General features: G+C 36.1%; 1 protein-coding gene across 1 annotated transcript in view; it reads right to left on the reverse strand.

Annotated features, from left to right (window-relative positions):
- Positions 1-3,037: 3,037 nt before the first annotated feature.
- Positions 3,038-18,825, reverse strand: part of LOC148544187 (uncharacterized) — a 29,691-nt gene continuing 13,903 nt past the window's right edge. The window contains exons 3-5 of the mRNA XM_088498889.1: positions 13,941-14,905; positions 3,231-3,273; positions 3,038-3,117 (exon numbers count right to left, since the gene is read on the reverse strand). Of these exons, the coding sequence (XP_088355015.1) occupies positions 3,038-3,117; positions 3,231-3,273; positions 13,941-14,905 (1,088 nt within the window). The remainder of the gene's footprint in view (positions 3,118-3,230; positions 3,274-13,940; positions 14,906-18,825) is intronic.

Genomic DNA, 18,825 nt, shown 5'->3' on the forward strand with positions numbered 1-18,825 from the left:
GGGCTTTTCGCGCTGATACTTTGAGCTCAAAGATGAGGGTCTTTCGTGTCCCAAACCAAATATTCACTTTAAATATATGCATATCATTTTGAAATTCTGGATGTTAGCTTTCTAATGTCGCGAGAACTGCCTCATATGAACCTCTATAGCTCAAGTTATGCTCACTAGAGTATGAAGAGGTTAGGATTGATAGCATCTACGAATTCTCTTTGGACTTCCTTGGGGCTTGTTTCCTTTCTTGGTTTCATGTGGTTGATGCGTGATATTTTGTCGGTATAGAATTTTCCAATAGGATTATGTCGTGAGTATAGTCTAAACCAACAAGCTATAATGCATCAAACTTTGAAAATGTGTCACCACAATTTAAAATTAATAACCGGGAGAGAATCCCGAGTCGTTCTCCCTAGGAGTTGCCCTAAGATGCACATCATTGGTTAGGAGTTCTCTTGGTAGTTTGAAGTTGAATACAGGGAAAGTAAATGAGCATGAAATAAAGCAATGAGCAATTAACAATTGAACTAAAGAAAACAAGAACTTAAGCTAGCAAGTGAATGACAATCAATCAATGTAAAATCCTTGGCTAGGGTTGAGAATTGGAATTCCTATCCTCATTGCCTCCAACAATTGTGATAAGAATTGGTTATTGCTCCACTTAGTTAACCTCTAACTATGAAGGAAAGTCAAGTAGAGATAATCAATTTGAGTCCACAAGTCCTAGTCAAATCCTAAGGAAAGACTAGAGTTAGTGTCATTCAAATCAATTAGCAATTTCCAATTATCAATCAACAAAAGGTTTTGACAATTCAAGTGTCTCCAATCACTCAATCCCCAAGCCAAGAGTGAAAATCTACTCCATAGCTATAGTTGACATTTTCTCAAACATTTGGTGAGCAATAATGAAAGACATTGTAGAATTGAGAAGAGAATTTGAATTAAAGCTATCTACTACAAGTAATTAACAACAATCAAGCAATTAACAACAATGAACATGAAATTTCTCAATGCATTAATAGAATTCAAAGTAACAAGATCCAAATCCAAGAACTACAATGCTAGAGTAACAAGAATACTAAATTGAGAGTAGAAGAGTGAGATCTACAAATTAGAACAAAATAAAATTGAATCAAATTCAGATCTAACCAAAGGATCCAAGTGAAATTGGAATTGAGAAAGCCAAAACCTAGAGAAAAGTTAGAGTTTCTCTCTCCAGAAACATAAACTCCAAAACTAGCTAAGAAAGTGTGTAATGTGTGAATCTCCCTTTCCTCCTTGGTCCCTTAGGTCTTTTTCCTCCAGAATTCAGCTCAATTTGGGCCTAGAGCTCTGTAGAAATCGCCAGCCACGATTTCACTAAAGAAGTCACGTGCCGAGCATCACGCGTTCGCATGGGTCACGTGTACGCGTCGTCTAGGTTTTTGCGATCCACGTGTACGTGTCGAGCACGCGTACGCGTCGATGAAAATTCTGCCCAACCACGCGTATGCGTCCACTTTTGCGCGCTTATCCCAGATCCAAGCTCCCACGCGTGCGCGTCGATGCCAATGCTCCAAAGCTCCATTTTCATGCTCCTTCCACTTATCCATGCTTCCTTTCTCTCTTCTAGACCATTCTTGCCCCTATAAACTCTGAAATCAGTTAACAAACAGATCACGGCATCGAATGATAATAGAGAGAGATTAAAATATAGCTTATTTAGGGCTTAGAAATCATGTTTTCAATCATCAAGTAAAATTAGGAAGGAGACACAAAACCATGCATTTTATATGGATAAGTGTGATAGAATATTGATAAAACCCCCCAAATTCTATACAAAATAAACCCTAAAATTGGGTTCATCAGTGGTGTTGCTTTCTTTTGCATGCCACCTTCATTGGTTCTTCCAGAAGCTTCTTTGGTTGTCATTTTCCTCCTTTGTTCTTACGTAAAATCTTTCAACAACTTTCTAGACAAATTAATGTTCAAAGCAACTCCAAGAAATATTGATTAAAGCACAAAAATCTCAATTAAAATAAGAAAATCACTAACTTTATTCAAAAAATTAATAAAGAAAACAACTAAAGATGCTCATGCATCACAACACCAAATTAAGATATTGCTTGTCCCTAAGCAAGAAAAGAATTATGCACAAAGAAATTTCTAATTGAAGTGAGTTGAATAATTGTTCTATGAAGTTTTGGTGAGTGGAGTGATCAAGTGACAATGGGGTAAATTCCAAATTGTGTGATCATGTATTGATTCCAGTGCTTGCTAGGCCTACAATTGAAAGTCTTAGAGTTTAGGAATTTCATTCGGATGAAATTATAGAGGTCTCTTTATAAGTTTTCACCTTGAAAGCAACTTTTCCCTTTCTTTCTTTTGTTGTAATCTTTATTTTCTTTTCTCAACTATACTTATTTTTCTTTTCTTAGCTCTTTTTAAGGGATTATTTGCATTTTCCTTTGACTCTAAATGATCTATTTCAAGGCGAATTTTCAAGATGAGTTTTCAATTAATACTCCCGAACCAGTTGGTTCAAGGTATCAGGTGATAAAGCACTCCTCAGATTTACATCATCAAGTCTTTCTCCATGACACAGCAACACCACAAGCACTTAACTAGGAAACTCTTTGAGTTTTGTTTCTTTTTTAACCTTCCTAGCCATTAGTACTCAAAGTCTTGGGCCTTTTTCTCGAATATGCAAACATAGGTACATGAGCAGTGGGTAGTATATTTACTTGATTTTGTTTTAGCGGATCGGTGAGTGACAAATTTATTTTCTTATAGGTGTTGCTGATCCTGAAGATGAGGAGTTTAGAATTAGAATAGAATACGGTTCAAGAAAATTAATCATTGCAGCAATTCGGAGTTAAACTATCTCCAGTGAAGTCGATTATGTTGTTTATGAATCTGAGCCACAGATGTTCTATGCATAGTGCAAGACTTATGGACGTGGGTGTGACTGGCTTATTCGAGGCAGCTTGATACAAAAGAAAGCCTGTTGGAAGATTCAGAGATACAACGGGAGACACATGTGTTCCATGAGAACGATATCACAGGATCACTCCAAGTTAGAATCAGACACGATTGCGGAGGCTATGAAGCCATTGGTTGAATTTGACCCATCCATAAAGGTCAAATCTATAATTACAGAAGTCCAGTCAAGATTCAACTACACTATTAATTACTGGAAGGCTTGGCTGGAAAAGCAGAATTCGATAGCCAAGGTTTTCGGTGGATAGGAAGAATCTTACCAAGCTTTGCCGTTGTGGTTCTTGACAATGGTTCAGAAGATGCCTGGTTCACAAGTCCAAATAGAAACATGATCCTTGTATAACGGGAGTTAAGAGGTGGATGGTGTTAGAATACTTTATCGGGTATTCTGGAGTTTCAATCCATGCATAAGAGCTTTCAAATATTGCAAACCGCTGGTTCAGGTTGATGGGACTCACTTATACGGAAAATATAAAGGTTGCCTTTGTAACACCCTAATATTTTTAAACTAGGTTTAAGCCTTCTTTAAATTATATTGGTCGTTGATATTCAAACCTTGCAAAATTTTTAAAACAATATGGAATTTTTATATAAAATAATTTATATATATAAAAATAGTGAATAACTAGTTTTTATTAGAATTGTTACTAGTTGAAAAATATAAGTGGGTCTAAAGGTACTAACATGAAAAATAGGCATCCTAAACTATAATGGCACAAACAATGGCAAGCTTTACTCATACCAATTAATCAATAAAAGAAACACCATAGTCAGAATCGCAATCACTTAATAAAGATAAACAAGACACATAGAAAATCTTAATTCTCTTAATTTGTATAACTATGACTAAAACAATCGCTTATTCTTCCTCGTTAATGTGAATTTGGGTAAGCACTTAAAGTTTCGTATCTACGGCCTTGATATCTCGCTCCTAATAGTGCACTTGTCTTTCCTTCTCAACTGAGCAATGTGTTACTTTGTACTGCGTCGTTCTTGAAGATGGTACGAAAAGAAGGGTGAGAAACAAAAGTTTCTCAATAGTTTATCTATATGGTGTCATCGTCTCCATCCCTAGCCACTACGAGTTTTACAATAAAAATAGTGATGATGCAATATTGTTCAGTTATTATTTTCAAAAGTCTTTGTTAGTCGAAGTGGTGTGACTTTTAGATGCTTCTCATTTACTTATGTTATGACACATGTGACACATAACGAAATGGCTATGACGTTAAAACATATAGAATGCAAACTCATCAACCTTGATTTAATTTTATGGTAGATCATAAAGCAAGGCAAAATAAATAAAACAAGAATAGTAACATTAGCATAAATAAATCCAACAGAATGAATCTGAATAAAATAAAGATCTTAAACAATATCACAAATCAAACAAAAAGAAACTTTAGATAAAAGAAGGATCTTTGAATGAAATAATAAACATAATCATAAATCAAACAAAAAGAAAAAAAAGAAGAACAATCATAATTACACTTTTCATTGTGCCTTTCGTTACTTTTTCTTGTAGCTTTTATGTAAAGTATTGAGCTCAAACTGGTATAAAAGGTGGGAGTCTATTTCTCTTATCGAACGTTCTTATCCTAAACGTTTTGGCAATCACCTTCCCTTACCGAAGGATCATCTCCATCGATCACCTTCTCTTATCGAAGGATCATATCGATATCTTGTCTTGGGGGGGGGGGGAGTCAACTTTCCTTACCGAAGGATCATTCCCTCAGTTCAATTTACAATCAAGGTTATTTAGACATACACAAGAAGGGAGTTATGCCAACAAAGATATATTTTTATATAAAATTGATGGGAGTCCCCTTCCCTTACCGAAGGTTCTTATCCTAAAATTTTACCGATCACCTTCCCTTACCGAAGGAGCATCTTGATTCGATCACCTTCCCTTACCAAAAAATCATTTCGATTATCTTGTCTTTGAGGGTCACTTTCCCTTACCGAAGGATTATACCCTCAGTTCTTTAATGCATATAAGTTGGTTATTATAATGCATAATGTGTATAAAATAAAGAGACATTGTACCATGACATGCAATGCTAACATCTATATAAAAATAAAACATTTAAGACATGACATAAAAAAAGTAGTATAACCTACCTCGAGTGAAGTTCTTATATGTATTCTGATGCTAATGGATGCGATTTGTTAGCGAAGAGAGACTTATTCTATGTCTAGACTTTGTGTATGTTTTGATATAGGTATGAATCCTTGACTGGATAGAAAGGAAATCTTCATATTTCGTAGTTGTCATAATTCAAAAAGGAATATCTTCTTGAACAATATATGAGTGGACTTTGTGAATACTTTGGCAGAAGATTTAGAGTGAGAGTAACGAAGTAAGAAGAGATATAGTTTTTCTTATAAATGAGAAAATACATGAATGACAATTTATAGAGATAATAAAAGGTAGAGAGGATAGGTTACCTAGAATATTTTGTATAGAAAAAAAGAAATATAATGAGAAAGGAAGGACTCAAATAGCTTAGATATGTACAAATTATGTTAGGAGAATCTAATTTGCGTTTAGGTAAAATCTCCAATTTGAATTGTCACTTTGTAAGCCCTATAAAGTTTTCTACGTTTGGAATTTGAAAATAGCTATTAGATGCAAATTTATAGAGAATTGAGTTAGTTTAAAATGAATCTTAAACAAAGTCAATCAAATAACCATAGCTTGAGATATTTCTGAAATACTGTTAGTATATTAGGCTGGCTCATAAGAGCGCGATTTTCTACTATGGACTTGTAATAGATTTATCTACCTAATTTAATTTGAATTTGATTTTGTACTGAACTTAAAGAATAAAGCTAGTTTTCTTATCTTTTCATGTAACTAAAGATCATTCAAATCCCATAAGTATGAAATTAGTTATGACTATATCTTGAAAGGTGGTTTATTGTCGGTTAGGAATTCACTACAGCTAGTGTTTTCATATATTTAAAATTTAAATTAGATACGTTAGTTTTTTAAATGCATTATTTTCTACTTTTTTATTTTGAATTTAAATCTTAAATCATTATCATTTTAATTGATGTGTATTTTCGGAAAACGAATTCCTAACACACAAAACTCACCGGCAAGTGCACCGGGTCGCATCAAGTAATAAAACTCACGGGAGTGAGGTCGATCCCACAGGGATGGAAGGATTGAGCAATTTTGGTTTAGTGGTTGATTTAGTCAAGCGAATCAAGAATTGATTTGAGTGGTTTGTATTCGACAGAAGCTAAATTGCATGAAATTAAAAGGGAGAGGGACAATTGCAGTAAATTAAAGAGCAGAGAAGGTAAATGTGCTGAATCTTAAAGAGCAAGAAATTAAATGGCAGAAACTTAGAACGCAAGAAATGTAAATTGCAGAATCTTAAAGTGCAAGAAATGTAAATGGCTTGAATTGTAAAGGAAATTGGGAAGTGGATTTGCAGAATTTAAACAAGAAAAAGTAAATTGCATTAATCAGACAAGTAGAAGGTGACTTGAATTGAACCGGATCTAAAATGGAAATGTAAATGAACTTGAAAAGCTTTAAATAGAGAATTTAAAATGCAAACTCCAGATCTCAGGACCCAAGAGACTAGATAACCGAGTCTAGATCTCAATGCCTTCCTAGATCCAAATGTAGAATTCAATTGCAAGAAATAGAGAAAAGTAAATAGCAGAATGGGTAGAAGAAGAGACAATGAACAGAAATTTAAATTCAATTATGCAGTAAAGAAAACAGAGAGATCTCAGGATGAGATTGAAGCAAAATTCCTTCAATTCTCCAACCCAAGATCCAATACAAATGTAATTGAAATTAAAAACAAGAAAACTAAGAGGAAGAGAATTCAATTCTCCTACTCCGAAACTCAGAAACTCCAAACAACTCAAAACCAAAAGCTCTCCAAAAACTACTCAGCAAAAGTAAAAGGAAAAGCTCTTCTAAAAATTAAATCCTAAACTATTTATACACTTTCTTCAAATGGTCTTCAAGCCTTGAATTGGGCCTTTGAACTTGATGGAATTGGGTTGATAAAAGCCTCTGTTGATTGCTCTTGGAGTTGGAGAGAAACCCATTGTGAACCGGGCCAAGAATCATAAAAGCTTGAGTAAAAGTTTGAGGCAAACTTTTACTCAAACTTTTTATACCAGCTGCCCTCATTTGCTGCTACCAACGTTTGGGCTAAAGTTTGAGTCAAACTTTAGGCCAAACGTTGGTCCCCTTGTGTATATGTGTGGCGCCAACGTTTGCCAAAAAGCTTGAGGCAAACGTTGGCGCAAGCTTTTCTCCTCCAGGGTGTGCAAGTGTGGCGCCAACGTTTGCCAAAAAGCTTGAGGCAAACGTTGGCACAAGCTTTTCTCCTCCAGGGTGTTGGTTTTGTGATGCCAACGTTTGCCAAAAAGTTTGAGGCAAACGTTGGCTCAAGCTTTTTCCCCCAGGGTGTTTTCAACTCTTCCAAAAGTTTGAGCTAAAGTTTGAGGCAAACTTTGGCTCAAGCTTTTTTCCTCTGGGGTGTTTTCAACTCTTCCAAAAGTTTGAGCTAAAGTTTGAGGCAAACTTTGGCTCAAGCTTTTTGTTCTCTCTTGCTCCTAGCCATTCCGTCTTTCTTCAACCTTCTTCAAAACTCTTTTCACCTATCATCAATCAATCAAAACAATCAAAGCTATGCCCCAAATCATGAGATTGTGTTTCTTTCATAATATATGACAATTATAGCACAAAATCTCATGAAAGTGCATTAATTCATCCATGGTTGATTGAATCAAAGGAAACATGGAAATCTACCCAATTGGCTTGCTTATGGTTTAAGAAAGTGCATAAAATCAATTGAAAACAAAAGAAAAAGAATAGTGAAAATAGCTAAGATGACTTGTCATCACAACACCAAACTTAAAGCTTGCTTGTCCCCAAGCAAGAAAAGAATTAATGAGAAGAAAGAATGAAATGGAAGAGGATGTTCATGCTAGCAGAGTATTATTGGTAGTTCATGGGGTTTTATGTGGATATGTAAACACTCACTTCTTATTGACTTTTAGGCCTAGAAAGTCTCCTTCAAGCATCAAGCAACACACTGCTATGACCTCTCATTATTCCTTTGTCCTTGACTATTATTTTTTTTATAAGCTTTAGTTCAGTGTCATGTGTAACAAGTTCATTTATTTCTTTATACTTGACACATTATTCACTATAGACACTTGGCTCACATTCCTTCTTAAAACATTGATGCCCAGCACCTCTTTGGGTTACTAAATGCCTTGTAGTTAGGTTGCTCTTGATAGTGGACTTTCAGCTGATGATCCCGGGTTAGTTAACCCAAGTCACCGAGTGTTGATGCACTCCAAAGAACTTAATAATCCAAGCAGATCCTAGTACAAAGACACCACATGCATGTATTCTAAGGTTCAAGCTATTGGTGTCTAGCTTTGTTTCTTTTTATTTTCTTTTGTTCTGTTGCCACTCTTTGGCTATTTCTTTTCTCTTTTTGTTTTTCTTTTTAACCAAGGACTTTTGTGTGATTGAGATTCATAGACAATAGGCCACTTTATACTTAGAAGGAGACATCCTAGTTCTCTTATTCACTGAAAGTGAGCTATCATACAATCACACATACATACCACCACTTACTTTTATTGTACTTCTATCTAACAGAGAACTATCTTACTTCACATTCAAACATTTCTTTTATTGAATTAAAGATGTAGGGGACAAAGCATGTTTTTTTGTTAAGTGAAAGTAAACACACAAGCACACACTTAGACTAGCTTACTTATTTTAAGAAAATTGATTCTACTTGTACTAGATGAACACTTTAGCAAGATATAAATCATGGCATCTCTCAACAGCTGAAGTTAAGTATAGATACAACCTAGTGGTTTGCAGTTCTTTTGTCCTTCTTTTTGTTGATCCCCTTTTGAGTCATGGTGCATTATGTCTTCAATTGGTAGTTAGTTCCCTGCATAATTCTCAAAAGTTGCTTGCTTCTCAAGCCCTTAGGTGACTGGTTATTATGCATGAATTGAATGCGGCTTTTGGATTTAAGTTGGTGTGGGAACACCAAACTTAGTTCCTTGCCACTTCCTCTGATGCAACAGGTCAACTATATGTAAAATCTTGTGTTCTTGCTAAAGGTTATAAAGTTGAAATTAGAGAGCAATTAAGTAATTGAATAATCTGTTTGATTGCTTGGAGCTAGTGTTGTGCAAGAAATGAGAATATGTTTTTAAATGATGTTTTGGTGGAACACCAAACTTATAATCCTTCATTCTCCTTTAAATTATTTTGGTGTATAACACCAAACTTAGCTCCTTGCAATTCATACCAAATATTCAACATTTTATTGAAAAGGCTATGAAAAGAAAACTACCTCTGGTTGGGTTGCCTCCCAACAAGCGCTCTTTTAATGTCACTAGCTTGACATCCTTCAATTCTTTTCAAGAAGGTTGTAGGCTCTGAACCTCTTTTTCCTTATCCCATTGTTCTCCCAAGTACAGCTTTGCTCTGTGACCATTTGCTGTGAATTGACTCTTTGTTGCTTCATCTAGCAATTCAATACTCCCATAAGGAAAAACCTTTGTCACCAAGTATGGGCCAGTCCACTTAGACTTAAGTTTGCCAGGGAAGATCTTAAGCCTTGAGTTATACAGGAGCACTTGCTGTCCTGGCTTGAACTCCTTCTTTGTGATCTTCTTATCATGCCACCTCTTAGCTCTTTCCTTGTATATCTTAGCACTCTCATAAGCTTCTAACCTGAATTCATCCAACTCATTTAGTTGTAACAACCTTTTCTCTTCTGCAGCTTGGGAATCAAGGTTGAGGAGTTTAGTGGCCCAAAAAGCTCTGTGTTCAAGCTCTACAGGGAGGTGGCAGGATTTGCCATACAATAGCTGAAAGGGTGACTTGCCAATAGGAGTTTTGAAAGCTGTCCTATATGCCCATAATGCATCTTCTAGCTTCCTAGCCCAATCTTTTCTTGTGCTTCCACTGTTTTCTCTAGGATCTTCTTTAATTCCCTATTTGCTAGTTCAGCCTGGCCATTAGTCTGAGGGTGGTAAGGTGTGGCTACTTTATGGATTACTCCATATTTGTGGAGAAGTTTCTCCATCTGTTTGTTGCAAAAGTGACCACCACCATCACTAACAAGACCCTTGGGCACTCCATATCTTGTAAAAATGTGCTTTTTAAGGAATTGGAGGACAATCTGTGCATCACATGTGGTTGTGGCTATGGCTTCCACCCACTTTGAGACGTACTCCACTGCTACTAAGATATATCTGAAAGAATAGGAAGGGGGAAAGGGTCCCATGAAATCAATTCCCCATAGATCAAATAATTCCAATTCCAAGATGAAGTTTTGAGGCATCTCATTCTTTTTTGTCAGCCCTCCTGCTTTCTGGCATTCATTACATTGGTGAACATACTCTCTGGCATCCTTGAAGATAGTTGGCCAATAGAAGCCACTTTGCAGTATCTTTGCAGCTGTTCTTTCTGGGCCAAAGTGTCCACCATAAGCTGAACCATGGCAGTGCCACAGGATATCCCTCATTTCACTCTCAGGGATACACCTTCTAATTACTCCATCAGAACATCTCTTGAACAGGAAGGGTTCATCCCATAAGAATTTCCTTCCCTCATTGATTAACTTCTTCACTTGTTGCTTAGAGAATTCTTGAGGTATCTTCCTTCCCACTTTGTAGTTTGCTATGTCAGCAAACCAAGGTGCTTGTTGGATCTGCAAAAGGTGCTCATCTGGGAAGCTTTCATTTACGGGCTGGGAGGCTTTTTGAATTGTTTCTTGTGGTAGCCTCGACAAATGATCAGCAACCCGGTTCTCAGTGCCCTTCCTGTCCCTTACCTCAATATCAAACTCTTGTAGGAGCAATATCCACCTGATAAGTCTTGGTTTAGCATCCTGCTTTGACATCAAATACTTAAGGGCAGCATGGTCAGTATAAACCACAATTTTGGATCCTATCAAGTATGATCTAAACTTATCAAATGTATAGACTACAGCTAACAATTCCTTTTCTGTTGTGGTGTAATTTTTTTGGGCTTCATTCAACACTTTACTTGCATAATATATGACATGATGCAAGTTTCCCTTCTTTTGTCCAAGTACAGCACCAATTGCAAGGTCACTTGCATCACACATGAGTTCAAAAGGCAGTTCCCAATCTGGGGGTATGATGATTGGTGCTATTGTGAGTCTGTTTTTTAAAGTTTCAAAGGCATGCCGGCAGTTTTCATCAAACACAAAAGGATTATCTAGCATTAATAGATTACTCAAGGGCTTGGCTATTTTTGAGAAATCCTTGATAAACCTTCTATAAAATCCTGCATGCCCCAAGAAACTTCTAACAGATTTTACATTAGCTGGTGGAGGGAGTTTTTCTATGATCTCAACCTTTGCCTTGTCAACCTCTATCCCTTTTCTTGAAACCTTATGACCAAGAACAATCCCCTCGGGTACCATGAAATGACACTTCTCCCAGTTCAAAACCAAATTAGTTTCTTGGAACCGTTTTAAGACAAGAGTTAGATGGTTCAGGCAAGTGTTGAAATTATCACCAAAAACAGAAAAGTCGTCCATGAAGACCTCTAAAATTTTTTCAACCATATCAGAGAAAATGGAAAGCATACACCTCTGAAATGTGGCTGGGGCGTTGCATCGCCCAAATGGCATCCTCCTATATGCAAAAACTCCAAATGGACATGTGAAGGCAGTCTTCTCTTGGTCCTTGGGATCTACCACAATTTGATTGTACCCAGAATACCCGTCCAAAAAGCAATAATAGGCATGGCCGGCCAATCTTTCCAGCATCTGATCAATAAATGGGAGACGGAAATGATCTTTCCTTGTGGCATCATTCAATCTTCTATAGTCTATGCACATTCTCCACCCAGTCACTGTTCTAGTAGGGATCAACTCATTCTTCTCATTAGTGATGACCGTCATTCCTCCTTTCTTTGGTACAACTTGAACCGGGCTCACCCATGAGCTGTCAGATATTGGGAAGATTATCCCTGTATTCCACAACTTCATTACTTCCTTCTGGACAACTTCCTTCATTGTGGGATTTAGCCTTCTTTGAGGTTGAACCAGTGGTTTGGAATTGTCCTTCAAGAGGATCTTATGCATACACACTGCAGGGCTGATGCCTTTCAGGTCGTCAATGGTCCATCCCAAAGCATCTTTGTGAGCTTTGAGTACATCGAGAAGTTCTCCTTCCTCCTTTTTTGTCAGGGACGAATTAATGATCACTGGGAAGCTTTCCGATGTGCCAAGGAATGCATATTTGAGATGGGTGGGTAATGGCTTCAGTTCTTGTTTTCGTACTTCTTCCTTCTTGTCTTATTTTTCATCTTGCTCAATAGAAGTCTCAGCTACTTGTTCCTCTGTTGTCCCTTGATTTCCTTCTTGCTCTTGAGGACTTTCTTCCAGCATTTCTTCCACCAAACTCTCTATCATATCCAATCTCATGTAATCCTCTTGCTCAGGAATGTGTTGCATTGACTTGAAAACGTTTATGACCATTTGTTCATTGTGGACCCTGAAGATAATTTCTCCTTTTTCTACATCAATGATGGCTCTTGCTGTGGCTAGAAATGGACTTCCCAAAATGATTGAATTATTTTCTTCCTCTTCAGTATCCAAAATCACAAAATCTGCTGGGAAAATAAACTCCCCAACCTTCACCAACAGATTCTCCACAATTCCATTGGGTGTTTTGATTGATCTGTCAGCCATGACCAACGACATCCTGGTGGGTTTAAGTTCTTCTATGGCAAGCTTTCTCATCATTGAGAGAGGCATTAAGTTGATACTGGCACCAAGGTCACAGAGAGCTCTGTTGAGAACTATTCTGCCAATGGTGTATGAGACTACAAAGCTTCCTGGATCCTTGAGTTTTGGTGGAATGCCCCTTTGAATCACAGCACTGCATTCCTCAGTGAGTAACACAGTTTCCTTCTCAAGCCAACTTCTTTTCTTGTTGATAAGCTCTTTCAAAAACTTGGCATACAGAGGCATTTGCTCAAGTGCTTCAGCCAAGGGAATATTGATCTCCAGCTTTTTGAAAGTCTCAAGGAATTTGTGAAAATGTTGGTCCTTAGTCTCTTTGCTGAACCTCTGGGGATATGGCAGTGGAGGTGTGATGTTCTTTCCTACTTGCTGCTGTCCCTGAATCACTTCTTTTGAACTGTGTGGTTGGTTGTTCTTCTCTTTGAGTTTCTCAGTGCTCTTGTTTGGCATCACAACTTGATCCTTGGCTTCATCTGCCTTTGTTTGCTTTTCATCTTCTATTGGTTTTTTGCTGCTCTTTGCTTGCTTCTTTGTAGTGTCATTGTTGCTCATCAATGTTCTCCCACTCCTTAATTGTATCGCCTTGCATTCTTCCTTAGGATTTGGGATTGTGTCACTTGGCAGTGAGCTTGAAGGTCTCTCAACAGAAATCTGCTTGGAGATTTGCCCAATCTGCCTCTCTAGGCTCTTCATGGAGGCTTCATGGTTCTTGGTTGTCATTTCCTGGTGTTTTCACATTTTGTCTATCAAAGTTTCCAAGTTAGTGAGTCTTTGAGATTCAGGTGATGCTTGTGGTGGGTTGTGAGATGTGGATGGTGGATGGTAGGCATTTTGGTTGGTGGGTTGGTTATTGGATTGGTAATGGTTAGGGTTGGGGTAGTTGTTTTGAGGTTTTCTGTAAGGGTTTTGGTTAGTTTGCTGCTGGTTATGGTTTTGGTTGTTTCTTGAAGTGTTTTGGTTTGAGTTCCTCTGCCATGGTTGTTGGTTCTGGTTGTGATTATCTCCCAACCTGAGGTTTGGGTGGTTCTTCCAGGATGGATTGTATGTGTCACCATACACTTCATTCTGTCCAGAGTTTTGGTTATGCATGTACTGCACTTGCTCCTGTTGTTGCTCTTCTTGGCTTTCTTCATTCTGCACCCACACAGTTGATGGTTGGCTTGTGTTCACAGCTGCTACTTGAAGGCTATCAATCCTTTTGGCCATTTGTTCAAACTGTTGTTGAATTTGTTGCTGCATCATTTTGTTTTGAGCTAAGATTGAGTCCACTCCTTCTAGCTCCATTACTCCTCTCCTTTGTGATGGTTGGCGTTGCCTTTGATGCACAAAGAAATACTGATTATTAGCCACCATGTCAATAAGATTTTGAGCTTCTTCTGCAGTTTTTATCAGTTGCAATGATCCTCCAGCTGAGTGATCAAGTGCTTCTTGAGCCTTTAGAGTGAGTCCTTCATAAAAGTTCTGTAGCTTGTCCCACTCAGTGAACATTTCTGGTGGACATTTTCTCAGCAGAGCCTTATATCTCTCCCATGCTTCATACAGATTTTCAGCATCCAATTGCGTGAATGTCTGCACCTCAGTCTTCAACCTGATGATCCTTTGAGGGGGGTAAAACTTGGCAAGAAACTTGCTCACCAAATCATCCCATGTGTTAATGCTTTCCTTTGGAAATGTTTCTAGCCATTGAGTGGCCTTGTCCCTGAGAGAGAATGGGAATAACAACAGCTTGTATATGTCAGGGTGCACTCCATTGCTTTTAACTGTGTCACAAATTCTCAAGAAAGTGGATAAATGTTGATTTGGATCCTCCAATGGTCCTCCCCCAAACGAGCAGTTGTTTTGGACCAATGTGATGAGTTGTGGCTTCAGTTCAAAGTTATTTGCATTGACATTAGGGGTGAGAATGCTGCTCCCACAATGTCTAGCATTTGCAAAAGTATAGGAGGCCAGTACTCTCCTCTGTTGTGGGTTATTGTTAACCCCTCCTCCTGGATTAGATGGATCTCCTTCCATCTCGTGATATTCTTCCTCAGATTCTTCCTCTCCAACAATATTTTTCCCTCTTTCAGCTCTTCTTAACCTTCTAAGAGTTCTCTGGTCAGTTTCAGATAAAACAGGAGTGGCTCTCCCTGTACCTGACATACAAACAAAACAAAAGAAACACCACCAGTAACACTTCAATCTATTGCTAGAATGAAATTTAGTTAGCTTAAGCAAAATTTCAAACAGTTAGTGGGTTAGTCCAAAGAATGAGAAACAGAAAATAAAAATGCTAGATCTAGATCTCCACTTCACTTAATCATTGTCAATCTATTTCAATCCCCGGCAACGGCGCCAAAAACTTGATGTGTATTTTCGGAAAACGAATTCCTAACACACAAAACTCACCGGCAAGTGCACCGGGTCGCATCAAGTAATAAAACTCATGGGAGTGAGGTCGATCCCACAGGGATTGAAGGATTGAGCAATTTTGGTTTAGTGGTTGATTTAGTCAAGCGAATCAAGAATTGATTTGAGTGGTTTGTATTCGACAGAAGCTAAATTGCATGAAATTAAAAGGGAGAGGGACAATTGCAGTAAATTAAAGAGCAGAGAAGGTAAATGTGCTGAATCTTAAAGAGCAAGAAATTAAATGGCAGAAACTTAGAACGCAAGAAATGTAAATTGCAGAATCTTAAAGTGCAAGAAATGTAAATGGCTTGAATTGTAAAGGAAATTGGGAAGTGGATTTGCAGAATTTAAACAAGAAAAAGTAAATTGCATTAATCAGACAAGTAGAAGGTGACTTGAATTGAACCGGATCTAAAATGGAAATGTAAATGAACTTGAAAAGCTTTAAATAGAGAATTTAAAATGCAAACTCCAGATCTCAGGACCCAAGAGACTAGATAACCGAGTCTAGATCTCAATGCCTTCCTAGATCCAAATGTAGAATTCAATTGCAAGAAATAGAGAAAAGTAAATAGCAGAATGGGTAGAAGAAGAGACAATGAACAGAAATTTAAATTCAATTATGCAGTAAAGAAAACAGAGAGATCTCAGGATGAGATTGAAGCAAAATTCCTTCAATTCTCCAACCCAAGATCCAATACAAATGTAATTGAAATTAAAAACAAGAAAACTAAGAGGAAGAGAATTCAATTCTCCTACTCCGAAACTCAGAAACTCCAAACAACTCAAAACCAAAAGCTCTCCAAAAACTACTCAGCAAAAGTAAAAGGAAAAGCTCTTCTAAAAATTAAATCCTAAACTATTTATACACTTTCTTCAAATGGTCTTCAAGCCTTGAATTGGGCCTTTGAACTTGATGGAATTGGGTTGATAAAAGCCTCTGTTGATTGCTCTTGGAGTTGGAGAGAAATCCATTGTGAACCGGGCTAAGAATCATAAAAGCTTGAGTAAAAGTTTGAGGCAAACTTTTACTCAAACTTTTTATACCAGCTGCCCTCATTTGCTGCTACCAACGTTTGGGCTAAAGTTTGAGGTCAAACTTTAGGCCAAACGTTGGTCCCCTTGTGTATATGTGTGGTGCCAACGTTTGCCAAAAAGCTTGAGGCAAACGTTGGCGCAAGCTTTTCTCCTCCAGGGTGTGCAAGTGTGGCGCCAACGTTTGCCAAAAAGCTTGAGGCAAACGTTGGCGCAAGCTTTTCTCCTCCAGGGTGTTGGTTTTGTGATGCCAACGTTTGCCAAAAAGTTTGAGGCAAACGTTGGCTCAAGCTTTTTCCCCCAGGGTGTTTTCAACTCTTCCAAAAGTTTGAGCTAAAGTTTGAGGCAAACTTTGGCTCAAGCTTTTTTCCTCTGGGGTGTTTTCAACTCTTCCAAAAGTTTGAGCTAAAGTTTGAGGCAAACTTTGGCTCAAGCTTTTTGTTCTCTCTTGCTCCTAGCCATTCCGTCTTTCTTCAACCTTCTTCAAAACTCTTTTCACCTATCATCAATCAATCAAAACAATCAAAGCTATGCCCCAAATCATGAGATTGCGTTTCTTTCATAATATATGACAATTATAGCACAAAATCTCATGAAAGTGCATTAATTCATCCATGGTTGATTGAATCAAAGGAAACATGGAAATCTTCCCAATTAGCTTGCTTATGGCTTAAGAAAGTGCATAAAATCAATTGAAAACAAAAGAAAAAGAATAGTGAAAATAGGCTAAGATGACTTGTCATCATTAATTACTTTATTTGTTATTGAATAATGAACCTGATTCAAAAAGTTGGGATGTTACATCTTCACCCCTTAAAAAAGAATTTTGTCCTCAAAATTCGTGTCTTCTAAAAACATAATAATCAACCTCATCTTACCCTAGTAGATTTTATCTACTTTTTTCCTTTCTACAGAAATATATGATAGTCCTAACATAAGTAAAATCAATCCATACATTCAAGCAAAATAAGTAAAGTTACAAAATAATTCTATTATGATCTTGAGCTAACTAAGTGCACTAAATGTGATTTAGACATTCAAGTCTAATATAATTATATAAGATAAATTTACATGACAGATAATATCATTAATTTCTTTTGTATTGAGTTATCAGTCTTCATGTATTAGATATAAACCACAAAATATATCATAATAATTCAAACAAGTAGTAAAACATAATAAGACGCTTAAAAAAATATCTTGTTGCCATATTGAAGCTTTTACTTCTCAATGCCTCATACCCCATGCAGTCTTACTTCATTCTAACCTCTCAACTAGTCTATAGTGTGCCTTTTATTTAGGTCTCTTAGCTTGACCACTAAATATTTTACAAATATCAAATTCTAATATCAGTTTAGCCTTATCCAATAATCTCTTTTAGGTCCTGTCTTTTATGTCTAAGAACAACTTTAGTTCACATTCTAACACAACTTTCTAAACTTGTCATTAGACAATTTAAATATTCTGAATTCTATCACTTGGTAACCTCAAATTTGTGCAAACTTTGTAGCACATGGTTACTGTCTCAAAATGAGATCTTCTATGATTTGTAAATCATAGTTTTCTAAGTATATCTACTTTAGAAAATAAAGAAAAATCGAGGGTCACTGTTGTCTCAACACCCCACACCCTATTTCTTTGTGACTCTATACTAATTTACTTCTTTGATAGAGACATTATAGAGACACTTAACTTCATCTTGATTTTTGTCATATGTCATTTTGAATACTGTGAAATTAATTATAAATTTAGAAGTTAGTCGCATGCGTATAATATTCCTAAAAAAATTAGTTTCACCTTTCTAAAAATTAAATATAAATTCTATAGGCCTAATAATTGAGTTAAAAATTTTTGAAAATGAATTACAGAATCTAATTTCGATAATTGTGTTACATTTAGACTAATAATTTATAAGTAAAAAAAAGTAGTATATTTATGGACACAAACAAATTCTGACTCATAATTTTTACTTCACTAAAAATATTTATTATTGTCAAATAAAATTGTACAATAATTTAAATAAGTTAAAGAAAATAAATTTATAGGATATTAACATAATTTAAATATTTTAACAAAAATTTATGTTAATATTGTTGAATACCAATTGACTTTACAAATTTTAATTTTCATCTCAAAAATTCAAAATCTATCAAAATATGGTATATAAGTTATTTGATCTATAATATAAAATCAATAAGAATTGAATAATATTTTAATAAATAGAATTAATGAAAATAGAGTAAATAATAGCTAAATAATAAAAAAAGTTTTTTTCTTAAGAATTTGATAATAATATTAAATTTATTATTAATTAAAAGATGATACTAGAAAAAGTTATTAGATGAAGAAAGATAATAATAATAATAATAATAAAATTTTAAGAAATGTATAAAAATTACAATTTAGAGAAAGAAAAGGATAATATGAAAATAGGATCTTAGATAAGATATCATTTCATTTAAAAAAAATATATATGTATTAATTTTTTTATATATAAAAAATATAAATGATTTTAGTCCTTCACTGATCTGAACTTTGTTAGATAAGTTATTTGGTTTGGAATTTTGAATTTTTTCTATCTTAAAATTTTTTAGATAATCTTATTTCCAAAAATTATAAATCTCTCTAA

This window comes from Arachis ipaensis, chromosome B9 (assembly GCF_059453495.1).
Source record: "Arachis ipaensis isolate K30076 ecotype BB chromosome B9, ASM5945349v1, whole genome shotgun sequence".
Classification (NCBI taxonomy): Eukaryota; Viridiplantae; Streptophyta; class Magnoliopsida; order Fabales; family Fabaceae; genus Arachis; species Arachis ipaensis.